This window comes from Oryx dammah, unplaced genomic scaffold (assembly GCF_014754425.2).
Source record: "Oryx dammah isolate SB20612 unplaced genomic scaffold, SCBI_Odam_1.1 HiC_scaffold_3, whole genome shotgun sequence".
In the NCBI taxonomy this organism is placed as follows: domain Eukaryota; kingdom Metazoa; phylum Chordata; class Mammalia; order Artiodactyla; family Bovidae; genus Oryx; species Oryx dammah.
In genome coordinates this window covers 83,256,809-83,278,729 of record NW_024070187.1, presented here as the reverse complement: position 1 = coordinate 83,278,729, position 21,921 = coordinate 83,256,809, and the positions used below count along the sequence as shown (strand labels likewise).

Genomic DNA, 21,921 nt, shown 5'->3' with positions numbered 1-21,921 from the left:
TCCATTTAGGGGATTTCACATATAAAGTCTGGGATGGTGAGGATGAAGTAAAAAAAAATACCACTCTGGATGGGGGCAACTTGTTACTGCTCCCCTTGTGGTCTCCACTGACATCATGGGATAGTGGCCTTATCATTGCTTGGCTCTCCACTTGGTCTGTTGTGACATCACCCTAGAGGGAGAGAGAGTTCTGCCTCATCGATATTGGCAGTTAGTCCATGCTCCTCAGCTGGTTACCACAGGGGAGGGAGAGGAAGGCTTCATCATTACCTGGCAGGGATGAAAGAGAGGCTCCCCACTCAGCCTCCTCTGACACCAGTCAGGTGGGAATTGGACTTCCTTAGATTCTGTAAGGGTGGAAGTCCAGTCTCCCCACTTGGCCCTTGCTGATAGGGTTGGGATGGGACCACACTTTTTTTCTGTGATTGACTCACAGTGTGTACACATCAATCACCCAGCTTATACATTATCAACTCATGACCAATCTTATTTCATTCCTACATATTTTAACCCCCAATCTTCTTCTTCCCATCCTCAACTCCAGATCTATTTTGAAGTAAAACACAGTTGTGTATAATTTCATTTGAAAATATGTTACCTCTTCTGTTAATACAATGCCTTTTTGATGATATTATTAGGTGTGAATGTCTCATAACTTTGGGGAACTAAAGAGGAGAAACCAAGTTTGGCCTTGTGATTATAACACACTGCTTTTCTGTTTCAGGAGGAATCGGGTACTTCCCCCTCTCAAAAATCATCAATAACTTTATATGCAGAAATCTTTACTTGGATCTCTTACTCCCTCCCATGTCAGCGGCAAGTGGCTACCTCCTCTTAAAATATGGTCTTGTTTTGGGCTCTATAATCCTGAAATATGCTGATTTCCCCCTCCCTCCTTTTCCAACAACTCATTTCTGTTTCCTTATTTTGGTTTCTCTTTATTTCCCTCTCGGCCTGTCTCTAAGCTTGGCTGTTCCTTAAGACTCATCTTTTTTTTTCTCTCTACCTATACCTTCAAAGAAATTACCTTTTCTTTAAGTTAGCTGTCACTTTAATGTCTTCCAAATATACATCTCCGAAATTAATCTCTTGCTCAAATTCAGTCTTGCATTTCCACCAAACCATTTCCATTTATATGTTTTAAGTTGTTAGTATAAGACAACTTTTATATATGTTCCATCTTAAATGCAACAGGCATTCAGTCAATTCAGTCGCTGAGTCATGTCTGACTCTTTGCGACCCCATGGACTGCAGCATGCCTGGCTTCCCTGTCCATGAAATGTTTTTTTCATTTCAAGTTTCTCATTTATGTGGTTGGCTTTCATTATTCTTGAAAACTTTTACTTTTAAATCTCTTTCACATGTAATCAAGTAAATCATAGAGTATTTTCCCCCTTACTATTTCTTCCATATTTATCTCTTTATCTCCATTCTTTCTGTTAAGAACTTAATTTATTGCCTCATTGCTTCATAATCACTAAAACTTGTTTCTTGTTTAGTTTCTGGCTTTAAGTTTCTGTTATGATATGTACATTCTTTTGTAAAAAAAATTTAGTGGAGTAGTTGATTTACTATGTTGTGCTATTTCCTGCTATACATCAAAGTGAATCAGCTATACATACCCATATCCTTGAATAAACGTTCCTGCTCTGTTTCTCATTAAACCACTCACTAAAAATAGCTGCCTTTAAGAGAAAAATAGCAGTGGATACAGACCAACGGACCCCTCAAAAGTTATGCAACTTTATAACCAGAGAATTAACAATATCATCAACAGCAAAAATAATTGTACCATGAAAAATAACTTAGTGTAGGTAGGCAGATTGCCCAGGGTGGCTGGCGGCTGACTGAGGAAAAGTTAAAAATGCACAAAAACAATAGAGTAGAAATACTAACTAGCAATACTGGCTTGCTGAGGGTGAGACAATGCACATGGGAGGGTAGCTCTGGACAGAGGAGGAAGTACAACCTGGCAGGACCTGAGAATTAAGCAAGGATGGGGTCTGCCTCTCTGGGTAGGGAGAAGTGTTCCTGGGCATAGACACTCTTAACATTGTCTTAAACTAGAACCTCCAAGGAAGGCTTCTACCTGTGCAATAGCTGAGCTGAGACCTTTTTTTCTGGAAATTGCAGTTCTACTCCCATTATTCTGGCTCCCTTGCCCAAGTCCAAACACCTATAAGCCATCACAACTTCCACTTTGTACTGATGTAACTCACCTATTCACCAATCACATGTGAGCTAACTAGTGTTAACAGAACCAACTGTCTCTTTCTCCATTTGATAGTTGCTGGACATCACCTTAGTTTTCAGCTTGTATTGCTGTTAGACTCACTGCTGTCTTTTTCCCTTAATTACTTTATTATCAGACTCATTCACTCCTGTCTCTTAAACAGATTTAAGCTTTGTAGTTTCTGGCATATTCCACTTCTTTTTCCTAATCTGCTATGTCTTCACAGAGGCCTAGGTGTCAATTATCAAAATGATTTGTTATCCGATAGCTTCATACAGTACACTTTGTTTCTATCAGTACATTGTACATTCCTTGAGGGGAAGGCTCATGTGTTTAGACTCTTTTTACATCTCCTACCACATATGAGAGTATAAGGAAATATACTTACTGGTGAATTGATTTCAAAATTACAAACACATTATATCTAATTGAGTTATTATTAGTGTTAGTTAATACTTTTATGTAAATGAAAGAAAATTCTCAAATTAGTGTAATGTAAAGGAAAAAAGCACAGACTTCTCAGTGAAATCACTCTGGATATTGAATAGCATGTGATATCAGGAAAATTGCTAAACTCTGTTAGTTTCAGCTTCTTCATTGCTAAAATAGAGAAAATGAAACCTAACTCCATGCTTTGCTGCCAGAATTACACGAGTTAATGAAATAATATATTAATTATTAAAGCACTTCATATAGTGTTGAACATATAATGAGTGATCAGTAACTGGAGATCCCAGGATTTTGGGGGAAGATCAGTCAGCACCTTGTTTTTATGACCCATATAAAAGAAATAGCCTACTGACTTTCACAAGGCATAAACAACTGGAGTTTGTGTTTATATATACATATTCACTAAGTTGTTTTGTGCCAGGCTTTATGCTCAGCACATTATGTACACTGTCTTATGTAATCTTCAAAATTATCATTGCAGGTAGGTATTATTAGGAGCATTAGCAATAAGTAAATTAAAGGTCTTAGCCAGCTTGGAGGGGCCAGAATTGAGCTTTAAACCCAGGTGTCTGACTCTGATGTCCATGCTTTTTATCAGTACTAAACTCTTCACCCTTCTTTTAGGGGATGTGTCATACAGATAGAGTGTGGGCAGTTATTTGTCAGATTTATCAGATTGGGGCTGTTCTGCCAAGAGATGGAGTCTTTTCATCTCAGAGTACTGAACCCTGAGTCTAACCAGCTCTCCAGGCAGGGGAGCTCCTCTTTTATGTGAATTACTGGCATAGATAAAGGACATCACTTGTCATTTGAGCACACTGAAGATTTTTTTAAACTGCCCCTTTCATTAAATTCACGTTAAGAAATAACACATTTCTCTGTAATAAGCTGCAATATTAATTACTAATGTCTCTCTTCTCCTTTAGGGTGACTCTGGAGGACCTCTGGTTAGTCCAGATGCTAGAGATATCTGGTACCTTGCTGGAATCGTGAGCTGGGGAGATGAATGTGGGCAACCCAATAAGCCTGGTGTTTATACTAAAGTGACTGCCTTCCGGGACTGGATCACTTCCAAAACTGGTGTCTAAGAGAGAACAGCCTAGCAGAATGGAACACACTTTTGTGTACAGGTCATTCTTAGAGGTACAGAATTGCCGAAGTCATCATGCAGGTCACCTAGATCTGACCAATCAAACTAAACCGTCTGCTATTTCCTTCCGAGCTCTTCTCCGCACAACATCTTGCTTCTACCAGATGGATTCTGTCTCAACTTGCAGTCACTTGTTTTTCTAGAAGTTTTCTGTCATCAAATTTTGACTTGTTGACATAAATCTCTCTCATGTGTGTATGCAGTTTGAAGTGATCCCTTGCTTCATTTCGCTGGCTTTTCTCAACTCAGTAAATTTCCACTTTCAAGGTGCAGGACAAAGAGTAAAATGAAATATGAAAAGAAAAAAACTACATTTTTTACATACAGAAAAGTATTAGGTGTTTTTTCTTAATGCAATGAAGAAAATGATCATTATGAAAGGTCAGGTAAAGAGACAGCAGAAAACCAAATACTTCATGACGGTGAAAGAATGGGAACTAAGTTAAGGAAATAAAGAGAAACCAAGATATAATTTATTTGCACTTCCAGCAAACTGACAGAGATAAATGTGGGGAAGATTCTATTTTCTTGTCGCCTATAATAATTATACAAACTCTATGTAATGTATTTGTTTTAAGTTAAAGCAAATAGTATTTATTTAACATGGCACTAATGAGAATGTCAACATATCATAATAAAAAATAAATATCATCAATTTGCTTGACGTTATGATAATCCACAAAGAAGGGGAAGATGGGGAAAATGTTACTCGTCAATTTACTGCGAATTCCTTTCAAATCTGAGGCTAGAGTGAAAATTTACCTAAGAACAAGCAGTGTATATTATGTGGTAAGAGTTTTGTATGGTTGGGTGGGAGGAAATAAAAATAGAATCTGTATGAACAGTTGAATGAAATGGTATTATCACCAAGAGCTTGTGTGTTTGTATTTAAAGTTTTTCCACATTGCATAGCTGTGAAGGGAAATAAGATCCAGGTGTGAGTGTGTATAGTTGTATAAATGCAGCTAAAGGTCAAACCTCTATTTTGAGATGACTGCTGATTCTGGCCTGACCACTCCACCTCCTCGCCCTCATTTCCAGTCTGTTCTTACACCATGTGTCTCTTAGACTCCTCTGGGCTCAGATGGGAGGATATTATGGGGAATTTATCCTGAGATGCCTCCCTGCTACATCTAGCACGACCCTGAATTGCTCACTGCCTGGATAGAAAATTGATAGAAAAAGCCTAATATCAACCACCTTCCTGATTTCAGCTCTGATAAATTACTATTGAACTGTTAGATATACAACATTCAAGTGATACAGGCACTATGAAGTTAGGATTGGTTTCATGTTAGTGGTGAGATTTCACTGAATCTTTGCATTACCCTGTCCTCATTGTGTATAACTACTCATATGACTTCTGTATTGTACCATAACCACTTTGAAAGAAACATTAGTAGAAAAAAAATCCACCTAAATAGCATTGGCATATGAACTGATACAATTTAGGCACTAGGCTAAAATATGACATGAAATCTGACATGAATTTACTGTTAAATATTTTGTAGACATATATTTAATTTAATGAATTCTTTTGAAAAAATTGAGGAAAACGATGAATTTTAAAGAAAGACTTAAGTACAGTTCAGTTCAGTTCAGTTTAGTCGCTCAGTCGTGTCCGACTCTTTGCGACTCCATGAATTGCAGCACGCCAGGCCGCCCTGTCCATCACCATCTCCCGGAGTTCACTCAAACTCACGTCCATTGAGTCGGTGATGCCATCCAGCCATCTCATCCTCGGTCGTCCCCTTCTCCTCCTGCCTCCAATCCCTCCAAGCATCAGAGTCTTTTCCAATGAGTCAACTCTTCGCATGAGGTGGCCAAGTTTCAGCTTTAGCATCATTCCTTCCAAAGAACACCCAGGGCTGATCTCCTTTAGAATGGACTGGTTGGATCTCCTTGCAGTTCAAGGGATGCTCACATTTCCTACCATTTCCTCTTGTTTGGGAGAAGGCAATGGCACCCCCTATCCAGTACTCTTGGCTGGAAAATCCCATGGGCGGAGGAGCCTGGAAGGCTGCAGTCCATGCGGTCGCTGAGGGTCGGACACGACTGAGCGACTTCACTTTCACTTTTCACTTTCAAGCACTGGAGAAGGAAATGGCAACCCACTCCAGTGTTCTTGCCTGGAGAATCCCAGGGATGGGGGAGCCTCGTGTGCTGCTGTCTGTGGGGTCACACAGAGTCGGACACGACTGAAGTGACTTAGCAGCAGCAGCAGCCTCTTGTTTGAGTATACTTCACAGTTAGGCCTCTAGGTGGCACCCGGAGTCTGTAGGTAAAGAGAAGCAAGCTCTTAGGGTGTTCAAGTAATGATGAAAGCTGTAGTAGGCATTCTGTATCAGGGTCTTGTAAAACCAAAAGGATACAATTCATCTTTAAGAAGGTGTTTAAAAATTAATCCATATAAATTGACAGCATGTTAGTATTTTCCACATTTCTGGAGGTAGTTTCCAAATTAAAGTAAAATTTGCAATGTGATAGGAATTTTTTTGGCAAACTTGAAGAGATTTAAATTAAGAAGAAATTTTAAAAGTTCAATTTCACAGTGGCATCATGTTTCTCAGAGAAATATTTCTCAAAAGATCTTATAAACGGAGGTTTGGCCATAGTGAATATATAAGTGATAGTTCAAACTTAATGTGCACAGAGAAATAGATAAAACTATCATATTTTTAAAAGAAAATTTTCTTTGAAAGTTAACTTCTACAGGATTTCAGATCCTCCCTAGTAGCTCAACTGGTAAAGGAACCGCCTGCAATGCAGGAGACCAGAGTTCAATCCCTGGGTTGGGAAGATCTGCTGGAGAAGGAAACGGCAACCCACTCTAGTATTCCTGCCTGGAGAATCCCATGGATAGAGGAGCTTGGAGTACAGTCCATGGGGTGGCAAAGAGTCGGATATGACCAAGTGACTAACACAACAAAGGGTTTCAGCATTCTTGAACTTGTCTTTTTTAGCCATTTCATTGGAGAAAGTTAAGAAGTCATGACTGAAGTAATATTTATTAACTGTGCAAGAAGGCAGGCATTTCTCAGCTATATTTTCTATCTCTTTTCCCACAGTACCTAGTAAAGTACTCTGCATATAATAGTCTTTCAATAAATGTTGAACTGACCTTTTATTTCTGTATTCTGTATTATGCAGAACGTGTAGCTTTGTTACTATTTACAAATCAATTTTAAGAAGTAATCCAGATTTTACACTGGGTGATATAAGCCAGTTATTTAAACACACTAAGCCTCAATATACTCATTTTATAAAACAGGGGTAATAATATTCACCTCAAATGAATGCTGTAGAGATTAAAATGAGATATTTAAAAGTGCTTAACTAAGTTCTTAGAACATAGCAGGTGCTAAAGAAATTGTGTGATTATAACTGTTGCTGTAAGCTACAGTGTTATATGATTGCTACTTGATTATTAATAGATTGAATAAGTATTTTTAAGATGAAAAGATGATTAGATCAACAGAGTGGGCTGGTTTCTTGTTTAATTTTAATTCTACAAAAGAACTTTTATTGAGATCATTCCAAAACATATTACCAAATTGTTTGTTATTTTCATTTTTCATTTCAACTTTTAAAAATAATAAACCTTTTTAACTACAGAGCTACTGGACCATATGAAGCTCTACAGTCTAGTTCAAACGATGCCTCCTCTATGAGGTCTCCTCGACTCTCTCAAGTGGAGATATTCTTTTTCCTGAAATTTCTGACCACTTAAAATAATTTTTATAATCAGATAATCATAGACTCACACAGAGCTGTAAAATATAATACATGCATGCTAAATTGCTTCAGTTGTGTCTGACTCTGTGTGATCCCATGGATGGTATCCTGCCAGGCTCCTCTGTCTGTGGGATTCTCCAGGCAAGAATACTGGAGTGGGTTGCCATGCCCTTTTCCAGGGGATCTTCCTGACCCAGGGATGGAACCCACATCTTTTATATCTCCTACACTGGCAGTTGTTGGGTCCTTTATCACTAGCGCCACCTGGGAAAACCAGAAATATAATACAGAGAGATCCTATGTGTTCTTTATCCAGTTCATGGAAATGGTAACGTCTTGATTAGCTGTAGTACAATACATAACCAGGAAGTTGGCCATGAGACAATCTATCAACCTTATGAGAGTTTCTGTTTTTAAAACATGCAATTATTTGAGTGTGTGTATTTAGTTCCATGTAATTTTATCTCACAGGTGGATTTGTGTGCCACCACCAAGTCACAATGCAGAATAGTTTGGTCAAAGGATCCCTCATGCTATGCACAGCCATCTGGCATCATCCCCATCCCCAGTGCCAGTCTGTAATCCCTGACAAACATTAATCTGTTCTCCATCTGTATAATTTTGTCTAAGAATGGTATATATTAATAACTGGGATCATACAACATGTCTCCTTTGGAGGCTGGCCTCTTGACTCAGTATAATTCCTTTAAGATCAATCCAAATTGCGTGTGTTGTGCCCACACATGACAGTTCATTCTTACTTTATTGTCGTGTGTGTTTCACAGTATGGGTGCACTGCAATTTGTTTAACCATTCATACATTGAAGGGCATTTGAATTGTTTATAGTTTTTGGCTACTATGAATAAAGCTACTACAATATTTGTATGTGGATGTGTAGGTCTTTGTGCGAACATAATTGTTCATCGTTTGTACCGTTCCATTTTTTTCTCAATCTTAAAGTATTATGCAGACGCACATCAATTGTCAACCCTAACTTCCTTTGTATACAAAGTTTACATTTACCACTGTTCCTGCTGTACCATCCTATGCACTTACTGGCCACTTAGAAACTGCCTGGCCAATATATGTTCAAATACAATAATGTTATATCTTAATAGGGTTATTATATTAATATCTTTTTATGTAAACATAGGGAATTTAATGATCAAATTTTGTGACATTCAATAAATTCACAAAAAATTTTCAAAGAAATAGATTTTAGCAGAAAGCAAGTGCAGCAATGATGTTTATTAGGTCTAGAATGTTTCTCTTATTAGTTCTAACACTTCTGGTGGTGTAAATTGACAAATATTGGTGATGCTCAGATTTCTTTCTGCAAAAAGAAGCAGTCATACCATGGATTGGGTGACTTAAAAATAACAGAAATTTGTTTCTTGTGGTTCTGGAGGCTGTGAAATCCAAGATCAGGTGTCGGTTATAAAATAAATGATAGGTTTAATGTACAACATTATTAATACAATTAACATTAAAAAGTAATTCTACATTTGAAAACAAATGTGAGGACATTATTAAATAAATTGCATGCAATGTGCCATTACAAATGGACTTTTTGAACTGAAATAGAAATAATGGCCACCCACTCCAGTACTCTTGCCTGGAAAATCCCATGGACAGAGGAGCATGGTAGGCTGCAGTCCATGGGGTCGCTAAGAGTCGGACATGACTGAGCAACTTCCCTTTCCCTTTCCCTTTCATGCATTGGACAAGGAAATGGCAACCCACTCCAGTGTTCTTGCCTGGAGAATCCCAGGGATGGGGGAGCCTAGTGGGCTGCTGTCTATGGAGTCACACAGAGTCAGACATGACTGAAGTGACTTAGAAGAAGAAGGGATCAAGTATCATTGGTTTTCTTTCATTCAGTTCAGTTCAGTTGCTCAGTCGTGTCCGACTCTTTGTGACCCCATGAATCGTAGCACGCCAGGCCTCCCTGTCCATCACCAACTCCTGGAGTTCACTCAAACTCACGTCCATTGAGTCAGTCATGCCATCCAGCCATCTCATCCTTGGTCGTCCCCTTCTCCTCCTGCCCCCAATCCCTCCAAGCATCAGAGTCTTTTCCAATGAGTCAACTCTTCGCATGAGGTGGCCAAAATACTGGAATTTCAGCTTTGGCATCATTCCTTCCAAAGAAATCCCAGGACTGATCTCCTTCAGAATGGACTGGTTGGATCTCCTTGCAGGTCAAGGGACTCTCAAGAGTCTTCTCCAACACCACAGTTCAAAAGCATCAATTCTTTGGCGCTCAGCCTTCTTCACAGTACAACTCTCACATCCATACATGACCACTGGAAAAACCATAGCCTTGACTAGATGGACCTTAGTCGGCAAAGTAATGTCTCTGCTTTTGAATATGCTATCTAGGTTGGTCATAACTTTTCTTCCAAGGAGTAAGCGTCTTTTAATTTCATGGCTACAGTCACCAACTGCAGTGATTTGGGAGACCCCCCAAAATAAAGTCTGACACTGTTTCCACTGTTTCCCCATCTATTTCCCATGAAGCGATGGGACCAGATGCCATGATCTTTGTTTTCTGAATGTTGAGGTTTAAGGCAACTGTTTCACTCTCCTCTTTCACTTTCATCAAGAGGCTTTTTAGTTCCTCTTCACTTTCTGCCATAAGGGTGGTGTCATCTGCATATCTGAGGTTATTGATATTTCTCCCAGCAACCTTGATTCCAGCTTGTGTTTCTTCCAGTCCAGCATTTCTCATGATGTACTCTGCATAGAAGTTAAACAAGCAAGGTGACAATATACAGCCTTGACATACTCCTTTTCCTGTATGGAACAAGTCTGTTGTTCCATGTCCAGTTCTAACTGTTGCTTTCTGACCTGCATACAGATTTCTCAAGATGCAGGTCAGGTGGTCTGGTATTCCCATCTCTTTCAGAATTTTCCACAGTTTATTGTGATCCACACAGTCAAAGGTTTTGGTATAGTCAATAAAGCAGAAATAGATGTTTTCCTGGAACTCTCTTGCTTTTTCCTTGATCCGGCAGATGTTGACAATTTGATCTCTGGTTCCTCTGCCTTTTCTAAAACCAGCTTGAACATCAGGAAGTTCACAGTTCATGTACTGCTGAAGCCTGGCTTGGAGAATTTTGAGCATTACTTTACTAGTGTGTGAGACGAGTGCAATTGTGCAGTAGTTTGATTATTCTTTGGCATTGCCTTTCTTTGGGATTGGAATGAAAACTGACCTTTTCCAGTCTTGTGGCCACTGCTGAGTTTTCCAAATTTGCTGGCATATTGAGTGCAGCACTTTCACAGCATCATCTTTCAGGATTTGAAATAGCTCAACTGGAATTCCATCACCTTCACTGGCTCTGTTCGTAGAGATATTTTCTAAGGCCCACTTGACTTCACATTCCAGGATGTCTGGCTCTAGATGAGTGATCACACTATCATGATTATCCAGGTCGTGAAGATCTTTTTTGTACAGTTCTTCTGTGTATTCTTGCCTTCTCTTCTTAATATCTTCTGCTTCTGTTAGGTCCATACCAATGGTTTGCCTTGGTATGCTCCTTTATCGAGCCCATCTTTGCATGAAGTGTTCCCTTGGTATCTCTAATTTTCTTGAAGAGATTTCTAATCTTTCCCATTCTGTTGTTTTCCTCTATTTCTTTGCATTGATCGCTGAAGAAGGCTTTCTTATCTCTTCTTGCTATTCTCTCGAACTCTGCATTCAGATGCTTATATGTTTCCTTTTCTCCTTTGCTTATTGCCTCTCTTCTTTTCACAGCTATTTGTAAGGCCTCCCCAGAGAGCCATTTTACTTTTTTGCATTTCTTTTCCATGGGAATGGTCTTGATCCCTGTCTCCTGTACAATGTCACAAACCTCAGTCCATAGTTCATCAGGCACTCTATCTATCAGATCTAGTCCCTTAAATCTATTTCTCACTTCCACTGTATAATCATAAGGGATTTGATTGAGGTCATACCCGAATGGTCTAGCGGTTTTCCCTACTTTCTTCAATTTGTGTCTGAATTTGGTAGTAAGGAGTTCATGATCTGAGCCACAGTCAGTTCCTGGTCTTGTTTTTGTTGAGTGTATAGATCTTCTCCATCTTTGGCTACAAAGAATATAATCAATCTGATTTCTGTGTTGACCATCTGGTGATGTCCATGTGTAGAGTCTTCTCTTGTATTGTTGGAAGAGGGTGTTTGCTATGACCAGTGCATTTTCTTGGCAAAACTCTATTAGTCTTTGCCCTGCTTCATTCTGCATTCCAAGGCCAAATTTGCCTGTTACTCCAGGTGTTTCTTGACTTCCTACTTTTGCATTCCAGTCCCCTATAATAAAAAGGACTTCTCTTTTGGGTGTTAGTTCTAAAAGGTCTTGTAGATCTTCATAGAACCGTTCAACTTCAGTTTCTTCAGCATTACTGGTTGGGACATAGACTTGGATTACCGTGATATTGAATGGTTTGCCTTGGAAATGAACAGAGATCATTCTGTTGTTTTTGAGACTGCATTCAAATACTGCATTTCAGACTCTTTTGTTGACCATGATGGCTACTCCATTTCTTCTGAGGGATTCCTGCCTGCAGTAGTAGATATTACGGTCATCTGATTTAAATTCACCCATTCGATCCATTTTAGTTCACTGATTCCTAGAATGTCGACGTTCACTCTTTCCATCTCTTGTTTGACCACTTCCAGTTTGCCTTGATTCATGGACCTGACATTCCAGGTTCCTATGCAACATCCACTGGATCATGGAAAAAGCTAGAGAGTTCCAGAAAAACATCTATTTCTGCTTTATTGACTATACCAAAGCCTTTGACTTGTGGATCACAATAAACTGGAAAATTCTGAAAGAGATGGGAATACCAAACCACGTGACCTGCATCTTAAAAAATCTGTATGCAGGTCAGGAAGCAGCAGTTAGAACTGGACATGGAACAACAGACTTGTTCCATACAGGAAAAGGAGTATGTCAAGGCTGTATATTGTCACCTTGCTTGTTTAACTTCTATGCAGAGTACATCATGAGAAATGCTGGACTAAAAGAAACACAAGCTGGAATCAAGATTGCCAGGAGAAATATCAATAACCTCAGATATGCAGATGACACCACCCTTATGGCAGAAAGTGAAGAGGAACTGAAAAGCCTCTTGATGAAAGTGAAAGTGGAGAGTGAAAAAGTTGGCCTAAAGCTCAACATTCAGAAAACGAAGATCATGGCATCCAGTCCCATCACTTCATGGGAAATAGATGGGGAAACAGTGGAAACAGTGTCAGACTTTATTTTGGGGGGCTCCCAAATCACTGCAGATGGTGACTGCAGCCATGAAATTAAAAGACGCTTACTCCTTGGAAGAAAAGTTATGACCAACCTAGATAGCATATTCAAAAGCAGAGACATTACTTTGCTGACTAAGGTCCGTCTAGTCAAGGCTATGGTTTTTCCAGTGGTCATGTATGGATGTGAGAGTTGGACTGTGAAGAAGGCTGAGCACTGAAGAACTGATGTTTTTGAACTGTGGTGTTGGAGAAGACTCTTGAGAGTCCCTTGGACTGCAAGGAGATCCAACCAGTCCATTCTGAAGATCAGCCCTGGGATTTCTTTGGAAGGAATGATGCCAAAGCTGAAATTCCAGTACTTTGGCCACCTCATGCGAAGAGTTGACTCATTGGAAAAGACTCTGATGCTTGGAGGGATTGGGGGCAGGAGGAGAAGGGGACGACCAAGGATGAGATGGCTGGATGGCATCACTGACTCAATGGACATGAGTCTGACTGAACTCCAGGAGTTGGTGATGGACAGGGAGGCCTGGTGTGCTACAATTCATGGGGTCGCAAAGAGTCGGACACGACTGAAGTACTGAACTAAACTGAACTGTTGCAATATTGCTCTTTACAGCATCAGACCTTGCTTCTATCACCAGTCACATCTGCAGCTGGGTATTATTTTTGCTTTGGCTCCATCCCTTCATTCTTTCTGGAGTTATTTCTCCACTGATCTTCAGGAGCATATTGGGCACCCACTGACCTGGGGAGTTCCTCTTTCAGTATCCTGTCATTTTGCCTTTTCATACTGTTCATGGGGTTCTCAAGGCAAGAATACTAAAGTGGTTTGCCATTCCCTTCTCCAGTGGACCACATTCTGTCAGACCTCTCCACCATGACCTGCCCGCCCTGGGTTGCCCTGCGGGCATGGCTTAGTTTCATTGAGTTAGACAAGGCTGTGGGCCTAGTGTGATTAGATTGACTAGTTTTCTGTGAATATGGTTTCAGTTTGTCTGCCCTCTTATGCCCTCTTGCAATACTGGGCATATAGTCACACTTAGCAAATTGCCTTTCAGGAGCCCAACTCAAAGCATGGTGGGTTTAACAACCACCGTTACTCAGTACAGACCCTGGATTCCAATTTTTGATGCTGTTGCCCTGATACTATTAGATGCCCTTCTCAGCTTTAGCATCCTTTTTCAGAAATAGCAGCTCCAAATTGCAGGCTAATTTACTTCTTTGAGTTTATCTTCACCAAGATCTTGGCCTTAGAATTTTCATTTTGTTAGCTTTATGATGTCTTCAACGAGTTCTTAACTATTTTACCCATTTTTCCTACTATAATTTTCAGGAATGTTGGTCTCATTTCCTTAGTCCATCATCTTAGGAAATACCAGTTCCATGCATTAAAAAAAAATTAATCTTGTTTTTTACTACTCACTATCTAGGTAGCTTTTGATAAGGTATAAACTCTTTGAAGTTCAATTTCCTCAATTGTAAAGTGGGAGTGACAATATTTATCTCATGTTTAATCACTAAATTGTATCCGACTCTTGCAACACGATGGACTGCCCTCCAGGTTCCTCCGTCCTTGGGATTTCCCAGGCAAGAATACTGGAATGAGTTGCCATTTCCTCCAGGGGATCTTCTCAACCCAGGGATCAAACCTATGTCTCCTGCTTTGGCAGGTGGATTCTTTACCACTGAGCCACCAAGGTAGCCCATTTATCTCATAGAATTGTTGAAAAAATTAATATGAAAGAGGTATATAGAGACATTGAAAAATAAAAAAAGTAAGGCTACTAGTGTACCTTCAATGAATGATAGCTATTATTTTTGCTATATTAATAATGATAATAATTCTTAAGGTGATGATGAAGACAGTAAGAATTCTAAGTAACTCTGTCTACCACATTGCCCTAATCTCCTAATCTAAAAGTGGTATAAAGTTAATCTGACAATATTTATTTTAAGTGAATCAACATAGGCTTCATGTAATGACTACTTCCAATTTTAGATTTGCCCAAGCCATACTTTTAGTAATTTCTCCATTTTTTTAACCCCCAATTTTTTCTGATTTAGTGGCAAATGATTTTCACTAATAACTTTTCTCAGTTAAAAACTAAACTATGTTATCTCCACTCTTGGACTCCTCTCATTTTATGATTCATCAAAATCTCATAAACATTAGCTATAACACTACACATAATTTCATTTGTAAGTACTGTTAGTACTTAGGCATGTAATTCATCTTACAAAAGACTGAAACTCATCAAACAGCAATTTGGTCTCTTATAATCTGTCTTTTTATTGAGTATTAGACTTCAGTTCACTATGTTACAAGAGTTGGCAAAGAATATCAATCTTCCTTCAGCCTTTCTTTAGTAGGAATAGATTATATAATGAAGTTATATTTTTAGTAACAAAAATTACCAATGCACAAAAAATGGTGTTTTAATCTAGAGAATTTATAGGAAGTGGGCAGGCAGTCTAGTATCAGAATATTTGATACACACACATCATTTGAGTCATAGACCTATAAACTAGGTTATCCAGATTCCTTGAGAATATGAAAGTAATATCCTAGTATGGACCCATGCATTCTAGAGATAGAGAATCTTGCAGCTCCCATTCTAAATTCACTACATGACATCTTGGTCAAAAACAATGTCATGAGTTTGATAAATATCAAATAATTCCCTAGGGCTTGATCATGATGAACTCTTGATAAAACTGAGCTTCTTGTTTTGCTATTTTGAGAACTAAGTCCTGTGAGAAGTATGCTTATTAAGAAACAGTGCCCTTTAAAAGGCTGCTGGTAGCTCTCCAGACAAGCTAAACCAAAATATTGCAAATGCTAAATAAAAAAATAATACAAATAAGAGCCAAATACCATGTAGGAATTCCCTGGTAGCTCAACTGGTAAAGAATGTGTCTGCAGTGCAGGAGACCCTAGTTTGATTTCTAGGTTCAGAAGATCTCCTGGAGGGAGGCATAGCAACCCACTCCAGTATTCTTGCCTGGAGAATCCCCATGAAGTGAGGAGCCTGGTGGGCTGCAGTCCATTGGTTCGCAAATAGAGATGACTGAGCAACTAAGCACAGCACAGCACTATGTAAGAATAAACAAGCAATAAAAAAAAGGAGAAGAGGTGCTTGCTTCCTGTTCCTGACAATGAGACTGTAAGTGCCTATTGAGAAACTGGAGTGTATGCAAAATTAGTATAAGATGTAAACCCTGTACTTTAGGATCTTATCATCTTCCTGGGGAAATAAATATGGCAAAAATAGAACAATAAATAATAATTAATTGTTATGAGGTATGTCCAATATTATGGTAGAAAATAATAAAATTAATGTGGGCCAGAGTAACTTCAGAAGGTTCAACAGAATAGAAAATCTTAAGGTGGGTTTGAAGGATTTTGAAAATTTTGAGAAGAAATGTATTTGGATGTAAATGTCATGATACAACTTGGAGAAAATATAAGCCCAGGAAGAGAAAGTACTCTCATAAGATGGATAATTCCAGCTGTTAGGGAGCACTTGATTAATTTTTATCTGAGTTTGTTAAAACACTGAGAACTCATAATTGAATTGAAACTGGAACATCCAGTCTATGGGAATGTTTTGGAACACATGTACATTCTATAATGTACTCATTTAGAGAATGGTGATTCAACAAAGCCATTAATATAATATGACATATTTTTCCTTTACAATGGAGAGGGCTTTTGTAGTTATGGGACCAAACAGAGAAAAATAGCATAAGTACTGAAATTTTAGGCTTTGTTTAGGGTTTAAGAAAGGTTCGTACTGTTTCATAAGCAACGTTGTTTATCCAAGAAAAGTTGAAGGAACACATCTTCTGAAGTTGCTATTTTTGATTTGAGAAGCAAATCAAAAGAAAAAAGAGATGCATATGAGATGATTGGGGCTTCCCAGGTGGCTCAGTGGGTAAAGCATCCTCCTGTAATGCAGGAGACTCAGGAGACATGGGTTTGATCCTGGCTTGGGAAGATCCCTTGGAGGAGGAAATGGCAAACCACTCAAGCATTCTTGCCTGGAGAATCCCATGAACAGAGGAGCCTGTCGGGTTATGGTCCATAGAGCTGCAGAGAGTCGAATATGACTGAAATGACTGACATGCATGCCTGCGCATGAGATGATTGATATCTAACATAAATACATAATATACATTAGCTTCAAATCTTTGTCTTATTTTAAGAAGGTAACTGATAGTAAATGTCATATACATATGAGTTATGGATTATATTTCTAATAGCTGTTTCAACAAATAATTTTCTGAATCTCAGTAAGTATGTAAAGAGAAAGTTTAAGTATGTGCAGAGTCCAAAATGTGGTTTTCCTGAAGGATAGGTAGCAATTCTTACAGTGGTGATTATGCCAGTTTTGGAGACTTGAATATTTTTCCTAGGAATTTTTCCACCTGATATAAATTTAGAATTTTATTTTCAATAAAATAATTGCTTTCCAACTTGTTTCATAAGAACAACATTACCTTGATTACAAAGCTTAACAATGACATTAAAAGACAATAAAATTATGTCATTCTCTTTCAGGAGCATGAATACAAAACTCCTAAAGAAAATAAGATATCAAACCTAGTAAAATATAAAATATATCACATTTTATTTGCACTTCAGTTGTGGGTCATTGTAATAGAAATATGTTTGATTTAACATTTAAATATCAATTTAATTCACAATATTTATCAAACAAAAATAGAAAAATGATTATCTCAATAAATGGAAAAAAGCATTTGGTCATATTCAAAATTAATTTATTATAAAAATTAGCAAACTAAAAGCAAAAAGAAACTTCTTTAATCTGATAAAATGATAGTAACTATCTTATTCAATGGTGAAATACCAAAAACATTCCCTAAAAGTAGGAACAAGAGAAGGATGCCAGCTATCACCCATTCTATTCAACAGTAACTAAAATTTTATGATGTATGGCAAAAGTAATCAATCAACCAATCACCTAAAAGAAAATAAAAATATAAGCAATGAAAAGGAAGTAATAATATTGTACTTATTTGCTGATGTAGGTGTATGCTAAAAATCCAAAATACTATACAAATAGAAAATTAAATTAATAAATGAAGTTTCTCAATATGAAGTCAATATACTAGTCAAGTGTAATTATATATGCCAACAATAAATATAACAAAATTTAAAGAATAGTACCATTTACAAATAGTATCATTTTCCAGAGGTCATGTACAGATATGAGACTTGGACCATAAAGAAAGTTGAGCGCCGAAGAACTGATGCTTTTGAACTGTTGTGCTGAAGACTCTTGAGAGTCCCTTGAATAGCAAGGAAATCAAGCTAGTCAATCCTAAAGGAAATCAGTCCCAAATACTCATTGGAAGGATTGATGCTGGACTGAAGCTTCAATCCTTTGGCCACCTGATGTGAAGAACTGACCCATTGGAAAAGAACCTGATGATGGGAAAGATTGAGGGCAGAAGGAGAAGGGGGTGACAGAGGATGAGATGGTTGGATGGCATCACCGACTCAACTGACATGAGTTTGAGCAAACTCTGGGAGACAGTGAAAGACAGGGAAGCCCGGTGTGCAGCAGTCCATGGAGTCTCAAAGAGTGGGACATGACTTAGTGACTGAACAATACCACCATCAACAACGATTTACACTGGAATAGAAAAAAACAAATACATGAGACTGAACCTAGGAAAACATGTATAAGCCTACTATTCAGATACTTATAGGACACTACTGAAAGAAATTTTTTAAAAATCAAAATAAACAGAAGAAATCACCAAGTTCCTGGGTTGGAAACTTCAGTATATTAAGAAGTTAATTCTTCCCCATTTGATATATAGATTCAATATTATCCCAAAAAATGTCTAGAGGTTTCTTTTTGGAAATTGATCAATCAATGTAAAATTTTAAGGAAATATAATGGACTAATTATAGCCAAGACCATTTTGAGAAAAGAAAAAAAATATGGGCTTGCATACCATATATCAAGTGTGAACAGAGAAAAAGTTCTGTTCTAGATGTATTAATTTGCAATCAATCACAGATGATAAAGAATGAGGCCCGTTGTGCTTTGGGCAAACAGGCCTCTTAGATACTTGGGTAAATATCTCCAGTAGATTTTGAATAACCCTGGACTCTTGAATCTTCCCATACACTGAAAAGCATTAATATCACTGACTTGAAATATTTGTTTTTTGTGACTAGCAGTAGTCTTTTACTAAGATGTATACTTGACAGTATGTATTTCCTAGCCAAAAATCATACAAACTGGTTTTATCCACTATCACTTTGGAGCAGTTTCCTCAGAGCTAACTCAGTGGCTGTCTCCAAGCTATAGTCCTCAGTAAGACCTTGAACACAACTTAAACTGACAACTCTTATGCTGTGTGTTTTTAAGTTGACACATGACATGATGTGACTTCAATAATTAAGGTAGTGTGATAGAGTACACTAAAAAATTAAAGTAACTATAAAAAATTCAGAAAGAGACCCCCATTTGGTTTATATCAATACTTGATTTATAACAGAGGTGGCAATGCAGGTTAGTGGATAGAGAATTGCATGTGCATGATTTCAGTAAGATGTGCAGGGTCAATTAATAGTCATATGAAAAAAAATGCATCTTTACTCCTTCATAATATACACACAAAGGAATGCAATGTGAATTCATGATCTAAGTGCAGATACACTAAGGTTTTTAGAAGAAAACACGCAAGTATATCTTTATGAAAGGCAAGGAATTCTTCAACAAACTCTGTACATATACTCATAAAATACTAACCTTAAAAGGAAATACTGGCAAATTTTAAACTAAAATTAAGAGATTCTGTTTTTTAAACACCACCAATGACTTGTTCCACTTCCAGCAATGGAGAAATATCTTCTATCAAGCTTTTCTAGAATTAATAATTATAAACCTTGGAAAAAATATAAAAACCATATGAAGGTAGTACAGAGTGACCAAAAACTGGCAAAAACTGTCTCGGAGAAAAATAATGAAGAGAAGGGACTATACTGGGTGAAATTTAAAAGCTGTCTCAAAGAAAACTAAAGAAGAGAAAGGGCTATACTGGGTGAGATTTACATACATATAGTTTCTTGCCAGAGAGCACTGGCCAGTCCAGGTGAGGTAGAGGAGCTAAAAACTAAGCAGAAAACCGCAGTATAACAGGCTGTAGGAGTCAGAACACAAAGACTGGGGCTGTAGCATAGTTGAAAAGTGAAATATGTGAAATAATGATCATAATGATCATTTTCACTGGTAATTAGGAAAATGAAAATGTAAACAACAATGAATTAGAATTCATTATATCAAAATGGTGGTGATGTTAGTTATGTTAATATCAATGCCTTGTGAAAAGTCTTTCGTCAGCAACTTCTACCTAGTTTACAGCTGGTTTCAGTTGAAGAGGAAGACTCCAGAATGATGAAACTGGTCAAACACAGAGTTAGAATTATCTTGATTTACCAAAAAGCTATTTCTTAGGTGTACCTTTTAAGTGACCAGACAAAGATTAGGCTATTAGTTTTTCCTAAATAGCCAAGTCAAGGAAGCTTGTCATTTCCTGGATGACTCTTATCTTGAAGTCATAGAAATATGACAGTCGTTGATGCTAGTCAGACGTTTCACTTTATTTGTTCTCTGTGTTTCACCCAGCCCATAAAAATGAACCAACCAACACTGAATGTAACACATAAACCTGGGAAACTCTGATCATCTTAAAAGCTCCACCAGAAAGCCCTTATTTTTATTACCACTATTATCGTCATCATCATCAACATCATCACTATCTTTGTTCCTGACTCCACCATAATAACCACAATACTATGTACAGGTAAATGGAATTTTATTTGGGAGATTGTTTACAAAAGCTAACAGGCAATGGCACCCCACTCCAGTACTCTTGCCTGGAAAATCCCATGGATGGAGGAGCCTGGTAGGCTGCAGTCCATGGGGTCGCTAAGAGTCGGACACGACTGAGCGACTTCACTTTCACTTTTCACTTTCATGCGTTGGAGGAGGAAATGGCAACCCACTCCAGTGTTCTTGCCTGGAGAATCCCAGGGACAGGGGAGCATGGTGGGCTGCCGTCTATGGGGTCGCACAGAGTCGGACACAACTGAAGCGACTTAGCAGTAGCAGCAGCAGCAACAGGTTGCTACAGAGTAGCTTCTAGTTTTTTGTTCATTAGTTGCTTTTTATAATTTAGATTTTTATTTCTGGATCCATGCTATTGTTTCTGATATCTAAAGGCCCTGTAAAGACTCTGGGAAAATTTCAGAAATTTGGAAAATATTAAATTTTAGCAAAATTTTATTTGCTATTTTAAAAATAATCATTCATAAGAATACCACTGGGACTTCCCTAGTGGTTCAGTGGTTAAGGTTCCACATTTCCAGTGCAGGGGCATAGGTTTGATTGCTGGTCAAAGAACTAAGATACCACATGTTGCAAGGTGCAGCCAAAAAAAAAAAAAAAAAGGAATACTACCATTATTGTTTTCTAATAGTGTAACAAAAACCATGTTTTCTAATATGAATTTTTAAAGAAATATTTTATAGACCTGAATGCCATTATAGATTTTTGGAATAATATACTTTACAACACAGACCCTAAAGAAGCACCTGGCAAACTGCAGGGGGCCCTCAAAACTTAATACATTTCCAAATAGGTTCCTTTCCAGACTCTAGGCTTTCCTAGAGTTCTGGAAGAAAGTTGGTGGTGGAGGCTCTTTGACTTATTTGATCATTAATTATTAATACTTTCTTCCTTATTCGTAAGCCTCTCCCTATGTGGCTCAGATGGTAAAGAATCCTCCTGCAATCCGGGAGACCTGGGTTCAATCCCTGAGTTGAGAAAATCCCCTCGAGATGGAACAGGCTACCCACTCCAGTATTCTGGCCTAGAGAATTCCATGGACTGTATAGTCCATGGGGTTCTCAAAGAGTCGGAAATGACTGAACAACTTTAACGATGGAAAAAAAAAAGTATCTTTATAAGATTTGGGAAATTTTGCATTGGAATTATGTTTTATGCTCTTCACTATATAACAGAACTCAGGTCCATCCAATT

At 38.1% G+C, this 21,921-nt stretch overlaps 1 protein-coding gene across 1 annotated transcript in view; it reads left to right on the top strand.

The window, feature by feature from the left end:
* The window catches only part of LOC120862187 (transmembrane protease serine 11E-like), a 52,306-nt gene extending 47,601 nt beyond the window's left edge, over positions 1 to 4,705 (top strand). Inside the window, exon 10 of the mRNA XM_040238305.1 lies at positions 3,610 to 4,705. Within this exon, the coding sequence (XP_040094239.1) occupies positions 3,610 to 3,771 (162 nt within the window). The 3' untranslated portion in view covers positions 3,772 to 4,705. The remainder of the gene's footprint in view (positions 1 to 3,609) is intronic.
* Positions 4,706 to 21,921: the final 17,216 nt, after the last annotated feature.